Source organism: Leiobunum rupestre, chromosome 2, assembly GCF_980474605.1.
Source record: "Leiobunum rupestre chromosome 2, qqLeiRupe1.1.hap1, whole genome shotgun sequence".
In the NCBI taxonomy this organism is placed as follows: domain Eukaryota; kingdom Metazoa; phylum Arthropoda; class Arachnida; order Opiliones; family Sclerosomatidae; genus Leiobunum; species Leiobunum rupestre.
The window spans coordinates 85,652,449-85,676,159 of record NC_143385.1 but is presented as its reverse complement, the minus strand read 5'-3'; the positions used below and the strand labels follow the sequence as shown (position 1 = coordinate 85,676,159).

At 37.2% G+C, this 23,711-nt stretch overlaps 1 protein-coding gene across 1 annotated transcript; it reads left to right on the top strand.

Moving 5' to 3' along the window:
- Window positions 1-11,210: 11,210 nt before the first annotated feature.
- LOC149960195 (immunoglobulin superfamily DCC subclass member 3-like) lies at window positions 11,211-23,573 on the top strand. Its single transcript, XM_090167407.1, has 4 exons — window positions 11,211-11,376; window positions 12,568-12,640; window positions 15,197-15,490; window positions 23,242-23,573. The coding sequence occupies exons 1-4, from the start codon at window positions 11,275-11,277 to the stop codon at window positions 23,571-23,573; spliced, it is 801 nt and encodes a 266-aa protein (XP_090023533.1). The 5' UTR covers window positions 11,211-11,274.
- The last annotated feature ends 138 nt before the right edge of the window (window positions 23,574-23,711 follow it).

The following is a 23,711-nucleotide window of genomic DNA, read 5'->3' as shown; positions in this document are numbered from 1 at the left end:
TTTTAGTAATTAGAGCTGCGGCTAGAAGTCGTTATAATCGTATGAACCGAGGCGGACACGGAGCGCCTCTAGCGGATTTCGGTTCCACACATACGAACAACGGCCCCGTGCTATAGGTAAGGTAAATACCACTCCAGGTTCACTTTCATCCTCCTAGTTTAAACTAATTATCAAACATTAAACTAAACTAAAATTAAGTAATAAATTACAAAATAAGATAATAATGTTAAATTTGGATAATTCATATGATGCATATTTGTAAGCTTTGGTTCTCCACATTTTAACTTCTTTTAACGTTTAATTTATTCGTATTCACTGAAATTGACTTGATTTTCCACAATTTATCGACTTTGTCAAATTCAGTCAAATTTAACTAAATACATTTAAATTTTCTCATATTTATTTATTTTACGAACATTTATTAATCAATTTATTCAAATTTACTACATTATTGGTATTAAAAATGAATTAACCTTGATTTTAGTTAATTTGAATCACACCCATATATATTTACTCGAGCTTACCTTAATTTAATGGCTTTTACCCAAATTTGCACACATTTACCCAAAGGTTGTCTAATTTATTGAAAAATACTCAAATTGGATCACTTTCTAAAATAGTTTTATTAATATTTTTAAAGTTTCAAATTTCACCCAAGTTAAATCACTTTCAATTTATAAACTTTCATATCGTGTTGCCAAATATGTTTTCGATTGCCATAGCATTGAAACTTAACCCTTTGGTCTGCTAAATCCTTGAGTTCAAACCATAGATATAGGAAACGTATATAAAGGTCTAGACAAAATATTTCAAAGGGAGTGAATACGGAGGTGACAGCTGGCAGAAACGAGTAACTTCTGCAGGCTATCCTTATAAGGCGCTATCTATCGGTAAGAAAGCTCGTGCCATTGTCTCCTGCTTAAAAATTATACTAAAAGTCACCAACAGATGGTGTCTAAAGACTACGGCCTGCGGAAAGGTCAAGCACTTAGTACTAAAATGCTAAGAGAGCTCGCGCTTTTGGTCACGTGCCTTCCTCGGTGTCTGCTAGCAAAGATGGGCACTTGTTTTTCCTATCTATCCTTTTACCTCTCAAAATAATTAAATGGCGCCACTATCACTATCCCGATCAATTTTTTTTTAAACCCCACAACATTTAAATATTAATTTAAAATCAAAGATGAGTAACTTTTCTTTATCAATTTTCTTTCGTCTCAAAATTTTCATATAACTATCACTATTACGATCAAGTTTTCTATCAATATCCCAAAAAGTGTAAATATCAAATGAAAATCAAAAATGAGTACTTTCTATCCAATAGATTTTTACCTTTCAAAAATTTTGAGTAAACACCACTATAAAATTAGTATCAATTTTTATCTAATGGTTAAGTCTATATATCAAATTAAAATCAAATGAGTACTTTCTACCAGATCAATTTTGTTCCTTTCAAAAATATTTACAAGGTACCTCTATTAAATTCCAATCAATTTTTCACTAAAGTCACTTAAGTTTATATATCAAATCAAAATCAAATAGACCTTAAATAGAAATTTACAACCCTAATCCTTAATCCACCGGACCAATGTGAACTACGGTTTTGGTTTTGGTTTTAGTTTTACTTTGCCCACGGCCAACTTCGATGACGCGCTTAAGCGCGAACATCGCATCATCCAAGTTGGCCGTGCTTTACCCATGCCTAAAATAATTCATTGCACTCGAAATCACGTGACTCTCGTCAAAAGACATGTTTTAGAGGAAGCATGGACCTAGGAGGATGGAACGCAGTATTATATTCCTAGCATGGAAGAACTGCCGTATTAAAAAAACAACGGTTTACCCCTCCCCCCTTTTACGTAAGCAGGAAAAGGAAAAAGACTGTTAGCAATCAACTTTTAGTCAGGGGGCAAATGCCAAACTAATGCTACTACTTGGGAAGATGTGCCAAGTTTGATTTTTCAACTGATATGGTTTATACAACGTATATAAAAAATAATTAGACTTGTCACCAAATTTTCAAATGCCTATTTCACTTAGTTTTAACACTTTCAATTAAGTCGAAAAATCAAAAATTGTGGTCGAAGTAGGGTGAAAGTAAGAGTTTTTGAGTTACTAGTACATAATTTTTCTACAACTTAACCTTATAGCCTAATGTCGACAGTAATCCAACAACTATTACGAAAATACCTTTTTATTATTTTGACACTGTAAAAATTTATTTATCTTGTCATTTAATTTTTGAATGCTAAATTAGTTTTAAAATTTTTAAATAGACAAAAGCAAAAAAACAATTTAAAGGCAATTTTTTAATATTTTATTGTTTTCACAATTTTTAAGTTGATAATAATAAATAATTATAATAATTAGCTAGGCTAATATCCTAGGCACCACCACAGGTGCGAAAGATTTCTAGTCCTGAGAACTCTTCGGGGGGTCGATGGGTAAAATTTTCCACTGGGGTATTTCCCCACAAATGGGGTAGTTTTGGACACCATTTCGAATATTAGCTTTTAGACGAGTACACCGTTTTTCTCGCTGGCGGTTTTTCGAAACCAGTATTATATTTAGTGTAGCGTAAAGTGCGTTTGTATTAGAATGGCTGAATTTATAAATAATGTGTGCATATTATGTAATGAAGATAATTCCGATGCGTTATCTAAAGCTACAGAAGAATCACTGTCCACTATTCAAACTTTCTCGTCAAGATGGTACGCGGTCGGAAAACACTTGGATTCTTACAAACGAATACAGTCGAAAACGTATTCGGATTCACCAATCATCTATCACCGTAAGTGCTATAAATCATTTTGCAATAGAACGCACATTATACGGTTAGAGAATAAACGAGAAAATCTTAGTTTGTCAAGTTCAAAGTCGAGTTTAACCAAAAAAAGAGGCAGGTCAAGTAAGCTGGAAATAAACTCAACATCATTAGAAACTTGTAAAAAAAGCCGCAGCTCCTTCGATGAAGATGTGTGTGTGTTTTGTCAGGATTCTCAGGAATCTAAAAAAGAAGAAATATTTCGTGTAAGCTCTGCTGACATGGGTAGAAGATTTCTTGATATAAACAATATTCTAAAAGTATAACAGTACGAGCGAGACTTGCTTTTTTAATGGAGGACAAAGAGGCTTTCGCTCAAAATATGAAATACCACCGAAATTGTCTTCGTCATGAAACGAGAAACGTAGAGTTGTTAACTAACAGACTTTGTGATACCACTGAAGATTCTGCTACCGAAATTGCGATATGTGATCTGGAAATTGTAAATATAGTCAAACATTCTCTTACACCGACTGAAAGTTGCCCGAAGCCATTTATAGACATGAACACTCTGGACGAGAAGTATAAATCTCTACTAGACGAAAAAAACGTATCGTATTCAACAGAACAACATTTTAAACGTCATATCAAGACTGTTCTCCAGGAAAGTATTCCAGACTTGGAATTTTTAAAGCGAGGTCCAAAGCCTGAAATTATATTATGTTCCCAAACGAAAAACCTAATTTTGGAAGAATATTATCAGAGCGAAGATCCCGACACCGACATGGCATGTATTTTAAACACGTCTCGAATAATTAGACGAGAAATAAGCGAAATGAAAGAATGGAAGTTCAGAGGTAAGTTTTGGGACTTTCAAACTCCATTGAAACTACGACAACTTATGGAATGGGTAATAGTTGGTATGCAGAATACCCTTAATGGCAAAAGAAATAATGAAGCATTTTTATCATCTAAAATATTGGCTGAGCACGTCGTTTCTTCTATCAAAACTGAACGCCAAGTACACTACCAACTGTCATCGGACAACAAATTTAGGAAAAATCGTCAAACACCGCTCACGGTAGGCAACGGTTTAATGCTTTACGAAAAAAACCGATCAAAGCAAGATTTAGAACTTTTTCACAATTTGAATCTGTCCACGACCTACGAACACGTTGAAAGGATAACGACGCAAATTGGTAATTTAGTTATTAGCGAGTCTCAAAAACAAACCACCGGCGTGTTAATACCGAAGTTTATCAAAAAAGGAGTTAGGCCAATTTTTGCCTCGGACAATATTGATTTTGGAAGCGATGCCGGATCTTTTCACGGGGCTGACTTACTAATTGCTCAAAAAACATCATCTGCGTCCCCACTACTATCGGGCAAGCTTAATTTCGACAACTTGGTAAGAAGTAAAAGCTTGCAATCTTCTATAAAAATAGAGTATTTACAATACACGAAAGAAATTAATCCACAAATTTCTCATAATGGACCCATAGATTTCCCAAGTCAAGAAACATCAGTGAGCACAGAAAGTACAGAATTAACTTTTCTATGGCTGCTTTTATCGGTTTCCATTATGAAAAAAATTCATTAGTCGCCTTTTGATACAAGCGTTAAAAAAATTCCTACTTGGTCATCTTTTCACTCTCAAATCATGGATTCAATGGACGAATGTGAAATTGGCGTGGTAGCCCCGTTGTACAACCGCAGCCCCACCGAATTGAGTGTTTTACGAACAATTCTTGGCCACGCTGAAGAAATTAATAACCGCATTATTGGAAACGGTAGTAGACCAATAATTACTCTCGACGGTGACTTATATGACAGAGCTGTCAAGATAAAAGATTACAAAAAGCATTGGATTATTCACCTTGGAGCTCTTCACGTTATCATTGCATCACTTAAATGTTTAGGGAAGTATGTATACATAGAAGGCAGTGGTATAGATGTGGCCTGGGAGGTTGCCGAAGTATATGGTTCGGCAACAATACGTCATAAAGCTACTTGCTTTGTTCAATTTATTCACCGACCACATTGTTTCCAAAGAAGAAAAACTTAAAACCCAACAGCTTACTGATGACCTTCATAAGGTTTTCGAAATGAATGAAAGTGCATCATCTCTAAAATCTGAAGTTTCCGCAGCTCAGAAAGTGTTAAAAGACTCGAATATTTTTAAAAAACTCGACGACACCGATCTTTCTGACACGGGTAAATTTCTACAAAACTATATGAAACAAGTTCGAAATTTACTGTCTTTCATATACGTCACTCGAAGCGGTAATTGGGAGTTACACTTATCAAGCCTTGAAGAAATGTCTAAATATTTCCACGCTCACGATCAATTAAAATACGCTCGTTGGGCACCATTATACATTGCTGATACGCGAGAGCTTCAAACTGAAGATCTTGATTCCTGGACTTTTTTAAAAAATGGCAACTTCGTTGTCACGAAAAATAAAATTCCATTTACGTCAATAGACCCTGATCAAGCCATTGAACAAGAACATAAAAAAATGAAGATACGAGGCGGCGTAACTGGAATTACGACAAACCAAACTGCTCTTGACAAATACTTCAGCGTCGCACCAGTACTTAGCTCCTTAGTTCAAGATTTAAAAAAAAACACTCGGGGGTGGGTGATAGAGAAGCTACATTACTACATCACGAGAGTCACGGTAGCAAAGGTTTCAAAATGGCCAAGCATGCATCATCAATCTCTTCGTACCTAAGCAAAGAAGGAAACCCATTCTCGAAACCAGACCTTCGTAACTTAATGGCTTTTGCGGTGGCTTCTTCAGAAATAACTCAAAACACGCTTAAGAGAGACAGTCTTGGGGAGGAAGCCTTTCAGAAATTTGTCAATGAAAGGTTAATCGTCCGCAACGTTAGCTTCTGGGATGTGTTGAAACGTAACCAGTACAAATATTTAAAAGAAGCTGGATCGCGAGTAAGAGCTAACGTGAAGGGAGAACTCGTTAACCTGAAACAAGAAAGAAATTTAATATCGAGGTTATTGGTAATTGCAAAATCAAGGCCAGATCTCGCAGCGAAGGATGCGATAGGAGAATATGAATTCCAGGTGTCTCCGCCCTCTAATTTCAATTATGATGGAACTATGCTGATGTTGGCTGGTAAACACGAGTTTGTTGAAGAATTGTTGAGGCTTCCACTTTCGAATCAACAATCACTTGATTGCATTAATAGCAATTACTCGGTTATAATCGTTGACGCAATGTGCGTAGTTCAGTCATTACAGTCTTCGAAAGACATTAGCTCAGCGCTACTCTTTTCAGAAAAATTCCTTAAGAAAATAGGAAAATTGACTGAAAAATACGACGAAGTTCGAATTCTTTTTGACCAATACTTGGAAAACTCGTTCAAAGAAAAAACCCGTGATAAGAGAATCGGCATAAATGTAGCTGTTCACTACCACGTTAATGATAACACCAAGATTCGAAACGTAAAATCTTTTCTTCTTCATTCCAAAACCAAGTCGGAACTTACCAGCTATCTTGCGCAGAAGTTACTTAACTACTACAGTCAAAGTTCCAAAACTATAATTGTTTCTCATCAAGATAAAAATTCATCTAATCGCCAAGTCAATGTCACAAAAATTGAATCAAACCATTACTTAGAAGAGGCGGATCAGCAAATAATACTTCACTCCATAGACGTTGCAGAAAAAAGCAAAGACATAAAGCTAGATGTCTATTCACTAGATACAGATATTTTAGTTTATCTAATAGGTTTCTTCCAACATATTCCACCGAAAACAAATATGATTAGGAACAAGGATATTTTCAAAATTAGTGAAATGTACGATAGGCTTGGTACCGGGAGAGCAGACGCTCTCATTGGATGGTATATTTTTAAAGGTTGTGATAACACTGGTTGCTTTGCTACTAAAGGATTGAAATCCAATTTTAAAGCCTTCATTGCTAGTGACAACGACATTCTAAACGCTTTTAGTCTCTTTGGAACGTCATCTACCATTTCGGAAAATATACTAAAACAAATCGAGCGATACGTGTGTCTGCTTTACAAAAGCAACGACAAAAAATACCATTCAATTAAAGAACTGAGACGGGATCTGTTTGCCAGGTCAGGAAAAGAAGGCCGCCAGCTACCACCAACATCGGCTACTTTGGTACCGCACACAGAAAGAGCCTATTTTCAAACAATGGTAATCAAAATGTCAATTCAAAGTAAGCCAATTTTTCCGCCACCAAATAAGTTTGGCTGGGATGATATAGATGGACGTTTTTACCCCAGAAAATACAATTTGCCTCCTGCACATGAAGCCATATTAGCTCTAAGAAAATGTGGCTGTTCAAAACAATGCAAGACAAGAGCTTGCGGATGTTTCAAGAATAATTTAAAATGTACGGATCTCTGTGGGTGCGGTGAAATATGTTGCAAAACAAAGGACTTTGATTACGTTGAAGCTGAATTTTTCGGTTAATCTTTTAAAAATTGATACATTTTTAAATAAATATTAAGTTATTATTTAGAGTGATATTAATTAGTGAGATTTAAATCAAATTGTTAAAGTGTTTTTATAGTGCCAAACTAATCTAAAACTAAACTCATCAAGATATTTTAGTTTTTTTATTAAATTTTAAAAGTAATTTAAATTGCATTAAAAATAAATGACAAGATAAATAAAATTTTAGTTTCAAAACAATAAAATAGTTAGTTTTGTAATTGTTGTTGGATTACTTTAGACATTAGGTTATAAGCTTGAGTTGTAGAAATACGTTGTACTGGTAACTCGACGACTTTAACTTTCACCTATTTTCGACCACAATTTTTTGATGTTTCGATTTAATTGAAAGTGTTAAAATTAATTGAAATAGGCTTTTGAAAATTTGGTGACAAGTCTAATTATTTTTTATATACGTTGTTTAATCCCCTATAAGTTGAAAAATCAAACTTGGCACATCCTCCCAAGTAAAATACAATGGCCCCCTGACTATTTTGGACCGAGAGCCGAAGATTATAATAAATTCAAATCAATATTTTAACTTAGTTTTTCAAAACTATCAAAAATTAAGTTTAACCAACCTACAAAAATCAATCTCGTTTAAATTTTTTCGGTAGATGGCGACCTCTATCACTTTCAAATTAAATTTAACTTGACCTGTAAAAATGAACATCATTTCAACTTTTTTCAATAGATGTCGACACGTGTCCTATCCCATTAAAATCAAATTTTCGTAACGATATGGGGAATCACAAATCAATCAATTTTTTTAAGGTATTCTGAAACCTTTCAAAATCAATTTTTCTTTGTATAGAATTTTTTGTGTTAAAAATCATATTAAAATTGATAGAATTTTAAAGAAAATTTCTTAAATCGTTCAAAAAAAGTATCAGATTGAAAAAAGATATGATAGTGCCCATCTTTGTCTGCTAGGTGTCAATTCCGTATTTTATGTTAGGCTTAGACGCCCCGAAATTTATCTAGACCTTTATATACATTTCTTATATCTATGGTTCAAACAAAGTCGGTGCGAAACAGCTCTGTTCATCTCGTTGTTAGTGGAGTCATAAGTAACATAGTAAGGATAAGATTGTCAATTAGAGAAAAATATAATCGAACTGATTTAGGTAATAAACAGGGCCGGCCCTACCCCAGGGCGAACGGAGCGGCTGCCAAGTCTCAGGGGGGCGCCTCTCAGTGGTAAAGGGAAAAAAATATTTTTATATTAGGGGAAAGCAAGGGGGGCGCCATCATCGGATTTCGCTCCGTCCTAAAACTTGCCACGGGCTGGCACTGGTAATTAATGCCCAATGAAGTTTAGTTTAGCACAGAGCGCTCTCTGAATCAAATATGCCCAATTCAATTCGAAATTGCTACTACAAAGGACGATAATATATACTACTCAGTTCAATTGCGAGTCCAAGTTGGAGCAGGGCGAGAGTGTTAGTGTCGAAAAAGATTAAGTGTCGTACTTATGGTTATCTGTCTTAGAATAAGCAAGTGGCAGCTCTATCATCGCCACATGAAAAAACCCCTGTTATTATGCTTTATTCCCTTTGACCGAAATCCCATTCGACCGAAGGCGGTTTTTGAGGTGTCCCAGTCGACCGAATTCCGCCGAAACGTGCGGTTTTCATGTGTCCTATTCGACCGAACGCTTTTATGTGTCCCATTCGACCGAACGCTGCTATATAAATTGGCTTTTGGAATGAGCATGAATTATATTTTTATCTTCACTTAGTCAAGAAAAGTAACTGAACCAAAACTGAAATAGTAAACTTAACCAACTCTAACCTAACCTAACCTAACCTAACCTAAACATGGATCTTCGATAGTACATACCTTATAAATAAAATACCAAATCACCCCGCTAATTGGGCTACATTTTAAAATTCTTTCGGTCGAATGGGATTCGGTCGAATGGGATTTCGGTCGAATGGGAATAAACGGTTATTATAGATGGCCAGGAATCATTCAGATTCTTCAAAAAACGCCACTTTAGTGGAGAGCGTGATGCCATCTATTTATGGCAAAGGAAACTAAAATTAAAAATAGCCAAATGATAACGTCGCCAGAGAGCCATTGCAGAGGATTATAGTTAGACAGCTTATACTCTATTTAGTGGACTTTAACCTAAATTATATATCCCGGGTAAAAATATTGTTTATAATTGCTGTAATTTATGTTATTAACCAATTTACAAACGATCCAATCACCGCCAGGGGTACTTATAAGTACCGCCTTTTCATTTCGACGCTAGCGACATCTATTGAAAAAAGAGCTACTTCACGTCTATCCTTTTTCTCTAAAAATTAATTTTTTAGGTACTGTACCTTTTACGTACAACAATCCCGTGCGAGTATCTAAAAGAAACAACATTGTATACTTAAAAAGTTTAATTTAATGTATAACGGTTATATATTCATTTATTAATACTTAAGAAAAACTTAATACATAATAACATTAAATATACGTTGCAATCGGGTACGTGCGGAAAACCAATATGGCTGCCAGTGAAGGTCAATTTAGGGTCCAGTAAGGTGAACTTTTAATACCGGTTCTATGCGTATGAGGGTGGTGGCCATCCCTTCATGCTTCGCTAGACAACAGATCCCTACACTAACTATTAACAAAAGTGGATATTAAAACAAAAAGTATACTTCATCACCCTTTCCTTGCTCCATGTAACCTGAGAAATCCCTTCTCAGGGCCAAATTGCTTTCATCCCCCTTTGCGTAAGGTTACTATTGACGGTCATCGCGCAGGAACATGCGAAAATAGGCTTTAAAATATAGAGCCGATAGATTTTGCTTCCTAGGAGAATTAAAGAAAAACTAAATCGCCTTTAAATTTAAATTCGTATTGAATCGGAGTTAATATATAAATTTAATCTTTAGGGAATTAAAAATATTTTTTTGATTTACAATTTTCTTTTAAACAACTATTCGCCGATATTGGTCACGTGTATTACTTTTCAAGAATCATTTCGTTGTCGGTTACTGTAGGTAGGATTTCGATTCGCGAAATTAATTTATATTAATAAAATGCCGCGGAAGAAAAGTTCGGATTGCAAAAACCAGCAAACTCAATGTAACACTTTCATAGTTTTTAATGATTTTCGTGATGTAGGACTACAAACTTTTGAAACTAGCTAGGGCAGTCATAACTCGTAACCTCAAATAGCAAAGGCTTAGATAAAGTTATTCAAACGGACGATATTGCAAAGAATCTCCGCTGGGATCGCTAGTGTCGGATTGTACTATTTTGAAAAAAAATAAACAAACATATGACGTGAGAAAGCTAAAGCCTGATTGGTTAGTTCCAATAGGGAGAAAGGGGAGGTCTCAGATTACAAGAGGTGTACGGCCAAAGGCTGGATTCGAATATCAAAGTATACTTTTTGTTTTAATATCCACTTTTGATATTAACTATAAGGGGAAACCCTTTAACCAGTGAAAAAATAACTTCGAAAATTTAACGCGAAAGCAGTTCCACCAGTTGGGATCGAACTCGGCTCCTCTTAATGCGAGGCGAAAGTGTTAACCACTCCATCACCTCACATAAAGTGTTGTTTTAATACTTATGGTGCTACGAATAACAGTGTCGTAAAGGTCTACAGCCTTTACTTGTTTACATCTGACATGGCGATATAAAATCGATGAATGTCGATTACGAACTTATCTATATATACCTATTGTGTATCTCGAGTGCTTCCCCGTTTTATCTTTCAAACTATAATCGACAAAAGATTTAATTAATAAACGTTATCGCCGTAAAACAATCAGCAGACTGTCGAAATAATGAAGCGAAGATTACCGAGATTGAATTCAATGAAAGTGCATCGTAGTCATTTGGACAGAGTGCGAACAGAGCTAAGTAGGCGTAGGGAGGGCTGTTCTAATATCAACAGAATACACCATTTTCCGCGCGTTTAACTATCAACAGACAGTGGCAAGTGTATACATTTTAGAAACAGACATTTTAAGGAATAGCCAAATTAAAGTAATGAAATAAAGAATCGACAATGATTGTCTTTAAATGGATCAACAGTTATTTTAATATATGTACCCTGTTGATTTGTTCTGGTCTGGTATTAGATATAACATGTGATGTAGTTCAAAATCAAGTAAGTCAGATTTAGTTTTAATTTTGAATGCGCTGGATATTTTGCTTGACGTCTAAAATAGTTATGGGAAAGTCAAGGAGTTGAGAAACGTAAAGTGCGATGGCTTGTTTGGTGAGCACTTTCAACTCGCAGCAAGAGGAGTCAGGTCCGATCCCAGCTTGTGACACTGAGTGAAAACTTGGAACCTCTCCTACTGCTTTGAGGTTGCCAGTTCTCTCCCCCTTGGTTAAAGGGGTTTCCCATTTCCATAAAAACTTCTAGAGGTTAATGGTAATCTAGGAGCAACAAACACAGCACCCCACACAAGGAGAACGCAACCCGTCAGAATTCGTGTATTTTCTTGTGTACAATTTTCATTGGTTAGACGCTTTAGAGCCTGCGGCCGTCGGAACGGGAAAATTCGGAAATTGTCTTCACCCCCACCCGTAAAACGTTCAGCGTAAAGGTTCGTCCAATGAAATTTGCCCATAATACTGCGTTAGCGTGCTTAATGGCTAGCTGCGTTCTCCTTGTTTTTGTTGCTCCTAGAAGGTAAAAGATAGTGTAGGCAGCTGCTGGCTCGCGTGGCATGAAAGGCTTGCCGCCAACCTCCTACGTATTGTAACCAGGCCACCTGTTTAAAGGCATTAAAAGTCGCTAGATGACTTGGGCCTATAAGGTGGTGCCTGGGGTATTAGCCTAGCCTAGCTGATTATTAGTTCGTAAGATCTTTACCTACTAGTTAGAGTGGTTTTTCTCCAAGTTCCATAAAAATTTGTAGAGTTTAACGTTAATAGTGATTCATGAAGGGCTTGCCACCACCCTCCTACGCAATTTAACCCGGTGACGTGCGATATAGACATAAAAAAATTCACCTCTCTAGTAGACGTTCTTTAAATGGGTATAGCCCTAGCAGGGAAGGTCAACCTTCGATAAATATTCAGTCGTGCCGCGACAGTCAAGTAAGAAGTAGAGACAAGGCTGAATGTCGACTAGGAACAGAGTTTAGCCGAAAATCCCTGTTGTAAACCACACCCGTTTCTATGAGAATCATCAGGGTCACCGTAGTTTTCCTTAGACTATCCAAGTACATACATATACTGATATAGGATTAGGAAGCTATCCGAGGATAGCCAGTGTTCCTACACAGTGCTAATGAGAGGCGGTTGGAATAGCTGTCTGAAATTTTGACTTTGGTACCATTTCTCTTAGATGAAAGCCGCGATTTCTGAATATTCAAACAAAGATGAAGGTACTGGCCTTAACTACGAAGACTGCTCATCGTGTAAGTGCTAAGGAACATTCACAAACGTCGGCTGTCCGATGCATTCTGTAAATAGACCTCCGAGCAAATTCCTCCAGTTGGTCATCCCCTGTTTGCCGATTTACGTCATTACTGTCCGACAAAGTGTAAATAAGCTTCGGCTAAAGCTCGTGAGAAATGTGTTAATTTACATAGAATGATCACTATTTTTGGGCCAATTTATTAAATCTTAGCCATCTAGGAGGGGTTTTACAATAACCGTGTCTGTCAGTCTGTGGGTCTGGGCTGCAAAAGCGTACGCATTTTCGGGACAAAGTGTAACCACCGCGTTCGCAGTTTCTTGGAATTAGGGAAAAGCTTCTTCCAAAAAAGCGCTCTTTTTGTCATTGGGTGTAGTATACAGGGTGTTTTTTTTGCTCGAAAAAGTAATTTTTTTCAAACACTATGTTTTCTAGAAAGTTGAAATTTGTACTGTACATTATACGTGCCGGGGGACACTTTCTATCAAAATTGCATCTAAATCGAAAAATATTTTCACGTTTTTTGAAAATTAAAATTTTAACCGCTAGGTGCTATAAGAAAATTGTCAATGAGAAAATTGTAGAGCGTTACCGAAAACGTACAAATTGCGTTAGCGCGAAAAAATAGACGTCTTTTTCACTGAAAAAATACGACTTGAAAAGTTGGGCAAGCTAAAATAACTTTTTTTGAATTCCATTGAGAGAGTAGTGTAACTTTATGAAAGTCAGAAATTTGTTGATCTGGTGTTTAATGCAATTTGGCTTGCGGTAAAACTCGCATTTAGGAAATTTTACATAGGCATAAGTACTATCCTTACAGAGCAACGCTTCACCACGGTTTACGAGATGGAGACGCTAAAAAACGGCTGGTGTTTTGCAACTGGCTGCTAAATTCCGTGCACGACGACCCACAATTCCTCCGCAACATGCTCTTCTCGGATGAATCCTCGTTTGCAAGAGACGACCCTTACAATCACCAAAATAATCATGTTTGGGAAGACACAAATCAACACACTGGGGATATGAACACCGTCACCAATTTCAATTTGGGCGCTTGAATGTTTGGATTGGTCTTGTTGGAAACCGGTTAATTGGTCCAGTATTCTTACCGCAAAATCTAAATGGCCAGAGTTAGTTAGATTTCTTGAGAAATGAGCTAGAACAACAACTTGACAAACGAGCAAGACTGTGGTTTCAGCAAGACGGTGCACCACCTCATTATCACAGAGCCGTGAGAGATTACCTAAACAACGAATTTCCACAACGATGGATAGGGAGAAACGGTCCCGTACACTGGCCAGCAAGGTCGCCCGATCTGACTCCCTTGCATTTTTCATCCTACGAAATTCAATCGTGTAATACCTTCTTCGCCATTGCCTCCTTGATTTTTCAGCGGTGTTTATTGCATTAAACACCAGATTAACAAATTTCTGACTTTCCCAATGGAATTCAAAAAACGTTATTTTAGCTTGCCCAACTTGTCACTTTTTCAAGTCGTATTTTTTTCAGTTAACAAGACGTCTATTTTTTTTCGCGCCAACGATATTTGTACGTTTCCGGTCACGCTCTACAATTTTCTCATTGACAATTTTCTTATAGCACCTAGCGGTTAAAATTTAAATTTTCAAAAAACGTGGATATATTTTTCGATTTAGATGCAATTTTGGTAGAAAGTGTCCCCCGGCACGTATAATGTACAGTACAAATTTCTAGAAAACATAGTTTTTTTAAAAAAAATCACTTTTTCGAGAAAATAAAAACAACCTGTGTATATTTTTCAATTTGCGTTAGTATCGGGCGGGATTCGAACCCGAGCCCTCCATCACTGAAACTGGTTAAGACGTAGAATGCGGATTTCAAATCTTGTTCCTCAGCATTCAATAGTGAATAAAAACTGCTGATATTTCAATGTAAATTGTTATGTGGTTTTCAGAAAATTTAAATTAATTTCTTATTAATAATAGGTATTTATATCACAATGGAACTATTTTCCTTAAAGACTTATACAAATACTAGCTGTGCTTGTATTAATGCAATGATTCTTAGGAGGGTGGTGGCAAGCCCATCATGCCCTCATTACCCCGGGAAGGTTTTATAGAAAGGGGAAGCCGAGTAACTCGGAGAGACTGCGTACCAGGACAAACGATCGTGGGGTGGCGGAGTGGTTAGCAGAGGAGCCAGGTTCGATCTCAGCTTTTGACACAACTGCTTCTGCGTTAAGTTCGTAAGATCTCTCCCCATTGATTCGGTTTCCCCTTTCCACAAAAAAACTTGTTAGTGTAGGGAGCTGTTGTCTTGACTCGCGTAGCATAAAGGACTTTTCACCACCCACCTACGCATTGTAACCCGGCCACTTGAATTAATGGCATTAAAAGTCGCTAGACGACTTGAGCCTAAGGTGGTGCCTTGGGTTTTTATAGTTATAGTTACACGTGGAAGGCGGAGGGGCGTGGTTTTTCTTCTAGGAATCACGAGGCAAACAGAATGTTGCCCACACCATCTTAGTTAACCCAAATACATTCTTGGAAATAACTAATGGAACTCGAATTTTCCTTAGCGATCCCAGCGCCATTGGATTTGAAATTATCAAACCGAACCAAAACGTCAATAACATTGGAATGGAAATCACCCGACATCGTGACAGGAACTGTGGACGGATATATTTTGGAATGGAATAACGCGAACGACAATCAGATCAATGTGACAGCTGATAATCTAAATTACACAGTCACCTCGTTAAAAATATTCACAAATTATACCTTCAGCCTGTTTGCGTACAATTTGCCCGTTGGGAAGGATGTCGCTTGTAGAGGAAATAGTACCGTTCTCACGACCCGAACATCGGCAGGTGGTAAGTGAGCCAATAACACTAGGAATAAATGAAACGGGGGTTTAGAAAATAACCACAAAACTAGGAAGCATTTCCTGGCACCTATATATAGGAGCAACAAACACAAGGAGAACGCAGCTAGCCTTTAAACACGCTAACGCAGTGTTGTGTACAAATTTCATTGGACGAACCTTTACGCTGAGCGTTTTATGGAAAGGGAGAAGACAATTTCCGGAAGCGTCTAACCAATGAAAATTGTACATAAGAAAATGCACGACTTTTGACGGGTTGCGTTCTCCTTGTGTGGGGTGCTGTGTTTGTTGCTCCTAGCTGGCACCAAGAAAAATTTATACCATGTTGAGGAGTTGTAGTGTTGCTCCGGCAATCCCCCTAGCGCTCTAACAGTGAGCACTTTCTCTATAACAAAAATAAAATCAGCCCGGTATCTCATTGGTTCCTTAAAACCAACGTCTTCTGCCGCGAGTGAAGTGGAAGTCCGACATTCGAGCATGATGGCCACGGATCGTCCCAACATGGTCATTGTCCCCAAGTTGAAATAAATACATTGTTGCTGAGATCTAATATTTTCTTGGTTTTTCGCGAAAAAGTAGCTACACTATTGTATTATTGATATTACCATAAGCCTATCATAAGGTTCCCATAAGTAAAGGTCTAGCATAGAGCCCCATGTTTACGGCATTGTCCATGATAACAAAATGAACGTACGGTGATAGGCCAGTAGTGACATCTTTTTCCAAATTTCTACATCTTAAATATTATCTTACTTGGTTGAGCAGCCACTCTCGGGTTGACAAATGCCACGCAAATCTCACATTTGAAAAATAAATACCATCAGCCAGTTTTAGGTTCTGATGAATCATTTTGCAAAGACAAGTGTTAAGTTTAGGTTTTAAAGCGATAAAATAGACGCTAAAAGTAATTATTCACGTGAAAATAAAACCGTCAAAAGGAAGGACTTTTAAGTTCAAAACGCGTGAATCTCGATAATATCACGCATTTTTTCGTCCATTTTTATTTTATTCATTCTAATAAAAAAATCTAAGCACGTGGTCTTAGCAATATTTATCTGCATTTGTCTTAGTCATGGCCAACTTCACGCGCTCACTACGCTCGCACCAGGCGGCCTACCCAAAGAATTTCAAATCCATGTATTGGCGCGAAATAAAAGTTTGGTTTTTAGTGTCTTCGACGGCCGTTGGGAGCGCTACTTCCGGACCTTAAAGTCGGCTCCTTTTACGATATAAATAACATGGTTTTCTATGGCGCGAAACTTGACCATAAGAGTACATAGTACTGGAAATTATTTAAATATCAGAAAATTGTATTTATTTTATACTTAGGTTATAACTTAAAAGTTCAATTTCCAAAAATAACCCCTCAAATACTTCATTACTTAGGTAATTTTTAAATAGTTTGTATGAATAGTTAAGCCTTGTTGGATTTTAGATTTGTTGTCTTTTAAAACAATTTTCGCGGCGGGAAATTCGAACACTTGATAATTACTTAATGCTGAATGATATTAGATTTATGTAAAAAGATATTTATTTCATTTTTCAATTATTATTTAAAGTTGTTACATATCAATAATTGTTGTATAAATTACCCAAAAATGCCTTCGAGTTGCGTTCCCTATGACCCATCTGTAAAAGGCAAAACACCTGGAGTTTGTTTCCACGAGTTTCCTTCTGGTGGGGCGTTGAGAGGCACGTGGCTAGAAAATATCTCTCGGGATAATTTTCAAATAAATGACCGATCAGAATTGAGCGTTGTATGTAGTTAACATTTTTGTGAAACAGATTACCGTAAAGGTCTTAAATTACGAACGCTGGAAAAAACGGCAATACCTACGGTATTCCCACAGTTGTAGCCAACCTGGTCAGTGGCAGTCATATTGCTAGTAGGCCAAACAGGCAAACTCTTATGTTATTAGGCCTAACTCCCAAGGGCGCGGGTGGTGGCACCAGTGTGGGAGTTGGTATAAAAGGAGGTAGCAGAGAGAGAGATAGGGTTTTAAGAGCATAGAGGCAGAGCTGTAGAGTCAGTGGTTAGTAGCAGTCAGAAACTAGTATGGGAGTGGTTAACTGACTAGCCTGATAGTCAGTTGTAGTTTTCCCCCAGTGGCTGCCAGGTTGCATTCTCTTCCCTTGGTGGGAATATCTAAGAAATATTAGTATCTTATTATAATAGGATAGTTATTGTATAGTTCGCTCTAAGGCCTCCGAAGGTACGTTACCCAACCTTCTAGTATAAAATGGCTATACAGTATCCAACTTATATGATACCAAATGCGTTGAGTACAGAGCCTGACACGCAACGAACCACTTTAAAATTGGCAAGTTTGGCTTACGTAGCTGGTTTTGTGGTACAGAAAATGGAGCAAGCTGAATTTTGTAGCTAGTGTCTGGAGTGCATTTCCGGACCCTTCTCAAATTCAACACTTTTAGACTTTATTAAAACATCCGACAGAGGAGCTATAAGTTACCCAAATAAGGATTTTGTAATGTTTCATTGAGGTAGCACTTCCTTATTCTCGAGAATCAACAAGAATTAGCGAAAATATTGAATCTCCCGTGTTGCCGAAACTTACCAGGTGTCCAATTTTGCATTGCAATTTTGATGTCCCTCATTCCTCGATATCTGCCAAATTTTTCTGTGACAAAATAATACCACCCGTAGTTGATAACATAACTAGGAAAATTTGATTTGAGAAAGTAAAGGAACTAGTTTACAAACCTCAATCGAGAAAACTTCTGAAAATGTAAAGGTCTTTCATTTTCATTATGGATTTTCATATTTTGATCACCATACACCAGTGATACTTCATTGTTTGCCAGGATTCTTTCATATCTACCATTCATAATTACCAGTTTTCATTCATATCTACCAGTATTCATATTTACCAGTGTTCATTCATTTCTACCAGTATTCAATCATATCTACGAGTATTCATATAATCATATTTACCAGTGTTCATTCATATCTACCAGTATTCATACTTTTTTACCAATGTTCATTCATGTTTTCGTTCATTATCACTATTATTACAATTATATATGTCTCTAAAATTTAATGAAAAAATGCAATTATTAACTTTTACGTCAAACAAATTATTTCATAAAAATATTAAAGTATTTTTATGCTCATTACGCTAAAATTTTAGTTGCATTACTTTAAATATCAGTTTAATTGTTTATCTACTTGCCATCAAATAGTTTAAAATCCTAACTAAAACGTTTGATGAAAAATTCCACATGTCGGTTTGTTTACTTTCCATTCTAAACACGTGATTTTCACTGGCGCCTGAGCGGTGGCACTTTTGTAAATAGTCGATCTCGGCGGGAAAAATGAATTAGAAAATTTTGAAAAGGGTTGTAAATCATGGAAAAAGGTTTATTCTACCTCTGACATCGACGAATATATCGAATAGTTTTCAATAAATTCCTTAAAGTAACGAAAAACCATAATCGTTCCATTCGATTCTATGCTAATAGTTAGGTCCGGAGGTGGCTCCAGCGCCTCCGTAGCGGCAAAGAACGAATTTCGCTATTTTTGATCTTTTGGGTAGGCCGCCTGGTGCGAGCGTAGTGAGCGCGTGAAGTTGGCCATGTCTTAGCCAACCAATAAGATTATCCATTCCGAACCTGCGCTAGCCTATTTATATTGTGAATAAGCCTTTGCTACGGTGCTAAGGGCTAAGATTTCTCCCGCGTGGTTCCAAGTTTAAAAACGTTCGCGCACGGCTGGCGCCCATTCATAATGCATTTCCCACAATTTATTTCAGAAATGCGTAGTTGATAACGTAACCACTAGGAGGTGCAGATTTTGAATACCTACCTCTTAATGCATGTGATCGTCTAAAATTTGGGCTAGACCTTTGCTTATGCGGACCTTATGATAGGGTTATGTTTTAACTTGAATATATTAATTTCAACCATGAATATTGAACTACAGGGTGTCCACAAACAAAAGAACCAGGGTGAATATCTCAAAATCTGTTGTAGGTGCGATTTTGAAATTTTCAAGTCGTATACAAGATGTAGGAGGTAACCTACTGTGAAAATGTCGATGACCTTGAACAATGTCTTCAAGCTCAACCAAAAACTAACTCGAGAACCGTAAGTGTTAGAAAGTTGGTTCCAATTAGAAAGGTGTTCCACGTGACTTTTTAAGTACAAATAGCTTTCACCTGCTTTGATTTGACCAATAGGAAGCCGAGACATGCTAGATGAAAAACAAGAAGGTCGTTAAGTTGATAACGTTTCGAAAGCGAGGTTCGGGAGCTGATAATTCTAAACATACTCGTGTTAGAGTACTGAAATTTGTTACACATCCTCATCATAATTGAGGGTCTTTAGTTTAAAAATTTCAATGACCTTGAATCGTGTCTTCAAGGTCATCCAAAAACTAACGTGAGAATCGTAAGTGTTAGAAAGTTGGTTCCAATTAGAAAAGTGTTCCACGTGACTTTCTAAGTACAAATAGCTTTGACCTGATCGGATTTGACTAATAGGAAGCCGATAAATGCTAGATGAAGTTCGTTTAAATTGATAATGTGTCGTAAGCGAGGCTCGGGAGCTGATATCTCAAAAGATACTCGTGTTAGAGTACTGAAATTTGCTACACATCCTCATCAGGAATAAGGGGCTTTAGTTTAAAAATTACAATGACCTTGAACAATGTCTTCAAGGTCATCCAAAAACTAACGTGAGAACCGTAAGTGTTAGAAAGTTGGTTCCAATTAGAAAAGTGTTCCCCGTCACATTGTAGGTCTAATTAGCTTTGATTCGATCGAATTTGACCAATAGGAAGTCGAAGAACTCTTTTTTCAGAATCACAAAGGTTGTTAAAATGAAAATTGAAAGAAAACGCACATAACTCGAAACCAATTCGTGTTACATCGAAGTTTTTCAATTTTGTAAAATTGGATGACCTTGAAGACGTGGTTTAAGGTGTGAAAACATTATCTCGCGATCCATTGGCTTTAGAAACTAGGTTTCAATAGGAAATTTGTGAATCACCACTTTATCGTCAAAGTAGTGTTGAACCGTGTCTTCAAAGACATTCAAAAATGACCTTGACTTCCTTTTGGTCAAATCCGATCGAATCAAAGCTAATTAGACCTACAATGTGACGTGTAACACTTTTCTAATTGGAACCAACTTTCTAACACTTACGGTTCTCGAGTTAGTTTTTGGTTGACCTTGAAGACATGGTTCAAGGTCATCGACATTTCCCTAGTAGGTTTCCCCCTACATCTTGTATACAACTTGAAAATTTCAAAATCGCACCTAAAACAGATTTTGAGATATTCACCCTGGTTCATTTTTTAGTGGACACCCTGTATATCATTACCCTTTCTACCATCTGGGGCTAAGAAGGCCGGTGCCTTTTCGCGTTTTACGTAATCACTTGAGCAAATCAGGAAACGGGCGTTTGTCGTGGACCAAGGTTCCTTGAAAGAAATTATGTTATATGGTCGTGGACTCGATCCACAAAACGTTTCTGGGATTGTGCGTTTTAACAGGCGAAGAAAATGACTCGTGATTCTTAGAAAAATACCTGTACTTTTACAACATAACTTAATAATCATAAATAAAGGAATTTATTATTAATATTCTTACATATTTTCGTTCAATCAAAAAGATGTGTATTAACAATTAAGAAATTAAATTTCGCGCTAAGCCTAGGCTCTGAAAGCTAGTCAAGTTTCAAAACGTTGTCCTTCAATACAATTTATGATTGGTGGCGCGTGACCCACGTCATAATAACTAAGCCCCTCCCATCCTAGCGACTGAGGCTATAGACTACCTAATGCAGTTCGATATTCACGGTTGAAATGAATACATTCATGCTATTTCTATAAGTTTATAATTACGTTTAGCATAAGTGTGCCCTATCTTCTGCATGTTAAATATTTAGTGGGAATGACTACATATTTAAACGTAGCTTGCTCGTGGGTTTCACCTGTGTTCGTTGCCATGAATACATATTAAGGTCGGCCATGACATTATGACGCCGATGGTGGTCAAGTGATTTTTTATAAGGATCGTGTGGTGTTTTCCCTCTCGATCTTACACGTGGAATGATATGATTCAAGGAGGGGCTTGGCTACAAGGTGTGCTACGACGCAGTGTTTCCACTTAGCGGAGAAAAAGAGCGTTCTCGGCGAAAACTGTCTTGGTGAGCACCAGAAATTTTAAAACCAGCGAAAAGGCGAAAAATATTGAAAACAGCGAAATTTGCGGCGTAAATATTTTCAGTCAGAAAAACTAAAACATCATCGTTTACTGTGCCCCCAATGGCAACCCATTCAATTTTTTGGCAGAGATAAACTTTATCTAAAATATTTTTTTATTTAAAAAACAAATAGTTACCTTTTGTAAAAAATAAATATATTGCCTAGATCTTAGATTGAAAATAAAGAGAAGAAACATAAGCAGTGACAATAAAGGAAATTAAGGTAAATCTATGGGGGGGGGGGGCGAATTGTGGCGAAAACGGGGGGGAGGGATTGTGGCGGCGAAAATCGACTATGGGACCGGCGAAAACTGGTAAAATTGCCCCTAAAATAGGCGGAAATCTCGACCGCCGAGTGGAAACTTGGAGAAGGGAAGTATTCTGGAGTGGAAAATGCCATAGCGGTAATAAGAACGTCCTTTCCCACCTATTGCTGTTAGAATTACCCAGACTACCCGGTTAAACTGGTTTTTGGTCGGACGTCAGCTTTGTCTGCCATCATTCTGGCTTGATGACGTCCGACCAAAAAGAGCATGATGGGAATTTTACAAAGCCGCAGGTGGCGCCCGACTTTTCCACTCCAGAATACTTCTACTCCAAGCTTTGAGACTAAATCATTCGGTTTAATACGATCGGAGGTAAACCCTGAAATTCTCGAGGTCATTCATAAAGGATGTGTTAGATGTTCTATTCCCTTTAAGTTACGTTATTTTAACACTAGAGGCGCTTATCTATTTAGGTATAAAATAAATTCGACGTAGTTCCAAACATATCTGTCACTAGTTTTGACTACCTGACACACTTACGAGACTACCTCATTATAGACTTATGCCATCACTATGAGGCCAAAGATCGGCTAGATGGAAATAGTGAAATTATGGGTTTTCTGGGTTTCTGACAATTGGAAATTTGGAAACAGGGAATCAATAGAGCGTTCTATAAAATCGGTGTGCTGTGCTTTCCCCCTTTTGAGTTCGGAGGAGGTGAAAGTGTGGCCGGTTTTTCGTGTGAGAGAAAAATATTTATCTGGCAAACCCGTCAGAAATTGAGAGCAGTCGATTTTTAGGAGTGGCGTAGTTGCTAGCCTAGGCTTCATTCATTTCCGGCTTTCCGCGCCGTTTTTCTTATTTTAAATGATTTTTGTAATAAATGTATTATGGCAAATAAGCAAAATACTTGTCCCAAATTAATCCACGGGTTTAAATAGAGACTTAGATCATGAAAATATTCTTAACCCCAAACATACTTCAACACCTAGTGTCCCTCCTACCACTCCTAAAAGGTACGTCTCTAAAATATTCATATAAAGACAGGACATAAACCGAATTATCTTAAACCAAAGAATAACAAATGTTGTTAGACCTGCTGAACTAGCTCTATAGTCTGTATGAAAAGTTTGGCCTGTTTTGGGCCGATTTTATAGAACGCTCTATTTTTTGTGATAAAAGTTTAAATTGCGATAACAACACACTGCAGAAAATTGCACAAATAATATGTTTTGATTTGAATTCTAGAACCAAGTGAGCCTGTGGATTTCCAAGCAAAGGTGATTCTCCCTGGGAGTGTCGATTTGTCTTGGAAGGAACCAAAGGTGAAAAATGGAAATTTGGACGGTTTCACTATTTCGTGGAAGAAAACAGGAAGTACCACTTTTATCGCTAAGAACGGAATCCGGGGCATTCTGCGCAGCTACGTCGTTGCCAAGCTGGATCCGTACACTAATTATTCCTTTTTCTTGATGGCTTCGAATAACGGAGATTCCCAACAGCTTTTTTCAAATCAAGTTAACATTTCGGCCACAACGTTTACAGCGGGCAAGTATAAGTACCAACTGTACCATGGCTGATTTTCAAATAGACCTTGTTTTATAAGCGGACACGAAAATGCCAAAATTATGATGAAAAGGTTACCAAACGAAATCACGTGATCCCGAGGCACGAGCTGAACTATACACTGTCAAAGTTTTAAACGCGCGAGGAATAGG

Coding starts and splice junctions, on each gene's coding strand:
- LOC149960195 (XM_090167407.1), top strand. CDS start 11,275: ATGATTGTCTTTAAATGGATCAACAGTTATTTTAATATATGTACCCTG. Junction 11,377..12,567: donor GTGATGTAGTTCAAAATCAA/GTAAGTCAGATT, acceptor CATTTCTCTTAG/ATGAAAGCCGCGATTTCTGA. Junction 12,641..15,196: donor CTACGAAGACTGCTCATCGT/GTAAGTGCTAAG, acceptor AATTTTCCTTAG/CGATCCCAGCGCCATTGGAT.